The following is a 3,300-nucleotide window of genomic DNA, read 5'->3' as shown; positions in this document are numbered from 1 at the left end:
TGGAATATTTTCAATAAAGGGAATAATATTAACACTTTTTTTTTAGCATGCACCCATATCATATTACGTTACTAATTAAGTAACTATATATATATATATATATATATATATATATATATATACACTATTAGGTTAATTATGAAAGTATTAGGGGGTGAGGAAAATAAAATAAAAATTGAATTTTTTATTTATTTATTTTAGTTACAAAAATCATATGTTTATCTAAAAGTGATAAGAACAAAAGGGGCTTTCCTTTTTGTGTTTACTACATGGACAATCTGTTAGCGTGTATAAATCTAAAACAAGATTACAATATACGCATTTTATACAATTTTTCCTTACATAAATGAATCCATTAAAAGCTAGCACCTCTTTTTTACTCATACAATCATCAACATTACAATGAAGGAAAGTAATCAATCTAGCGTTATAATTGAAAAAATCCATTTTAAATTTGTTAATGTTTACCCAAGAGGCTAATCTATTCACATATTCTAAGGAGAAAGTAGTATTACAATGTAACGAACATTTATAATTATTAATATTAGGTAATGATTTAATGGGTGGACAACTAAAATCGTGTAAATCATATACAGGTATGTTCAATATCTTTTCTAAAAATCTGCATTTTTCCATACCTTTTGTGAACAAATAACTACATCCTAATGTTGACCTCTTTAAAATGGCGCCAAATTCTTCATAATTTAAGTCGCCATTTTGTTGTGAAATCCCATGATGGTTGTTCATTAACCACCTGTTTGGAGCACTACACAAGCTGTCGTCGTCATTGTCGGGTAATTTAAACATCAAACATCCAATGATGTTGAGGTTTGTGTCAGCCATGGCCATTTCACGAGCAATAAACGTATCGTCATTATTATAAATTTTCCTTTTTTGATAATCTTGTAAATCAATAATAATCGAATACATGATTGAGGAGTTACACGCACAATGTGTGGATGTGAACTAAAAATATTATCTAGTATCTGTTACTAAATATATTAAATCCCTCCCCCACCACTGTGGATTAGTATGCGTATATGATGAAGAAGCAGCAGAGTTTTTACCAGTTAATGATTGAAAAATTGGAGAAAAACGAACTGTATCTAAGGATAGAAAAAAAAAAAAAAAAAAAACATTTTTATAAGAAAAAAAAACATTTATTTAATACCATAAGCAATATACAATTTTGATCATGATTGCTGTGTAATTTACATGGACAATTACATCTTTTAAAATCTCTCTCTTGTCCCTAATAAACACACAATCGTCTCTTATCTTCTTGATGAAGACTTGTTAAAGGCAAGTCATTCCGGACTTACAGCTGATCTGAAAGATTTCTCTCCCCAAACATTAGAATCAATACGATGAAAGTAGACTTGCCGTATTGTTAACATTGATAACATTGAAGGCATGCATATTGGTGAACTGTATAGCACTATGTGATTCTTTCCCCCACTCCCGCCAATTAAATTCTTCTAACTAAACCAGTCAATGGATTATATTCAACTAGAGCATCATGTAGAATTAAAGCGTAGGCTGTTGTATCAGCTTTAAACGTTTCTGATGCTTCCAATTCTATTCTAATGTCAACTGAAGATGATCTAATTGCCTCAGACTGACGAGAACAGTCTATTACAATAATAGGAGCTTCATCCCTGAATTGTACTTTGCTTAAAATAGGTTGATTTTCCTTCGCATAATAACTCTTTGAAAATTTTGATACATATAGTAAAGAATTGAAAAGTGATTCTTTGAGAAGTCTATGTTAAGATCATCATAATGATAAACCTCAGAATTTAGATGCAATTTAACATTTGATATATTACAATGATTGAACTGAGACATATCACTTTGTACATTATTCTTTTTGTTTGTTTGAAATGCAATTATGACATATCGGGGTTTTTCCAAATTTGTTGTAGTTTTCACTATCCAAGTATGCTTCTTTGTTACAGGTAGAGAAGGATATTCTACTAAATCCCATGAACGGAATGCCATGTGAACCGTTTTTCCTTTGTCGACGAAATTTAAAAATGTTAACCTTTGTTCGTCAGAAACATTAACGTAAGGCATTTTTCACTGTATAGACTTCAATTTAATGGATGCCTTAACATTGGTATGATCCCCTAAAACTCTTATACAATCATTATCTGTTCTACTGCGATGTAGAATTAATTCGTGTTTTCCTTGTAGAATTATTTGATTGTAATCTTCGAAGAAACCCATTACAATGCCTAGGGGATGCAAGCATCAAAATTGCCTTTTTCATTTACTAATTTCACATATTCACCAGGCATCATCCAACCACTCATTTCCAATCCTAATGCCTGGTCGGGGCTAAGAGATGCATAACTTTTTAATGTACTAACTGTTCCAGGATTCCGAACATGGTCAATTAATACACCATTCAACTGATACTTGATTTCGTCAAACAAAAACAAAAATCCATTTCTTACTAAACTCAATACACTTGGATCTATAGATGCTACTCCTTCTTGGACCAGTTGTCCTTGAATGTAGAGAAAACTCTTGGATGGAACAGTGTAGATGTCTTGCTGTTGTACGGCAATTATAATTTCGTCAGAATTGTCCAATGATTGATTGTAAGGCTGATGAGAGTGAAACTCAAAGTCCGTTATTCTCTCTTCAAAACTCACTTTTTTATCCACATTTAGTATTTCTTCCATTTTGGTTTAATCAAAAGTCCTATACTTTGTAGGAAGTAACTATTTGATGGCGTTAACACTCGGTAAGGTGACCGTTGAATACTAGTTGATTTCACTTCAGCGTAATCCATTTTATACTTTCGAAAATCAATACCCATTTTCTTTAGATGTAATCTGATGGTAATTGTCTCTCCGCTAAAATCCCCTAAGTTCTGGTTTTGATCCGTTATAACAAGTGTTATATTGTTGATTTCTTCGCCGATAACTGGAAAGTAAATGACTGAAGAAGGTTCTTGTACGATCTTAAATCCTGGAGGAACTATTGGTGAAAATTCATATATAGTATGTCCTGGTTTCCCGTTTCTATATGAACCGGATGCTATATTACAGTTAATTGCAACTGTATTGACACTATGATTCTGTACAATTTCGTCTGATTTATGAGTGATCATTTTTTCCAACACCTCATGTTTAGTGAAGCCCAGTAAAGGGCCGATCGAATGTTCTTTATTGAAGTAAACAGGTTGTGTACATGTTAATTCCACCTTCAATGTGTTGGTATTACCTTTCAATTTCAACGAATCTGCAGAATTTATATGCGATTTTAGATAACGTGCTATAGCTTCCATTT

The 3,300-nt window shown here is 32.0% G+C and overlaps 1 protein-coding gene across 1 annotated transcript; it reads right to left on the bottom strand.

The window, feature by feature from the left end:
- Positions 1–1,468: 1,468 nt before the first annotated feature.
- On the bottom strand, positions 1,469–2,076 carry LOC141451964 (uncharacterized). The gene is made up of 2 exons (XM_074123781.1): positions 1,792–2,076; positions 1,469–1,708 (listed from the first exon to the last, which is right to left on the bottom strand). Exons 1-2 carry the CDS (start codon positions 2,074–2,076, stop codon positions 1,469–1,471), a joined length of 525 nt encoding a protein of 174 aa, XP_073979882.1.
- Between the last annotated feature and the right edge of the window lie 1,224 nt (positions 2,077–3,300).

The sequence above is a fragment of the Rhodnius prolixus genome, unplaced genomic scaffold, assembly GCF_049639745.1.
Source record: "Rhodnius prolixus isolate KJV_2025 unplaced genomic scaffold, Rpr scaffold_20, whole genome shotgun sequence".
Taxonomy (NCBI): domain Eukaryota; kingdom Metazoa; phylum Arthropoda; class Insecta; order Hemiptera; family Reduviidae; genus Rhodnius; species Rhodnius prolixus.
This window is presented reverse-complemented; position numbering and strand designations above follow the sequence as displayed.

What these genes read in the sequence shown, in the direction of transcription:
- LOC141451964 (XM_074123781.1), bottom strand. Translation starts at nt 2,076, where the DNA reads ATGCCTTACGTTAATGTTTCTGACGAACAAAGGTTAACATTTTTAAAT. An exon ending in AATTGCATCTAAATTCTGAG is followed by an intron (nt 1,709 to 1,791) that starts GTTTATCATTAT and finishes AAATTTTCAAAG; the next exon opens with AGTTATTATGCGAAGGAAAA.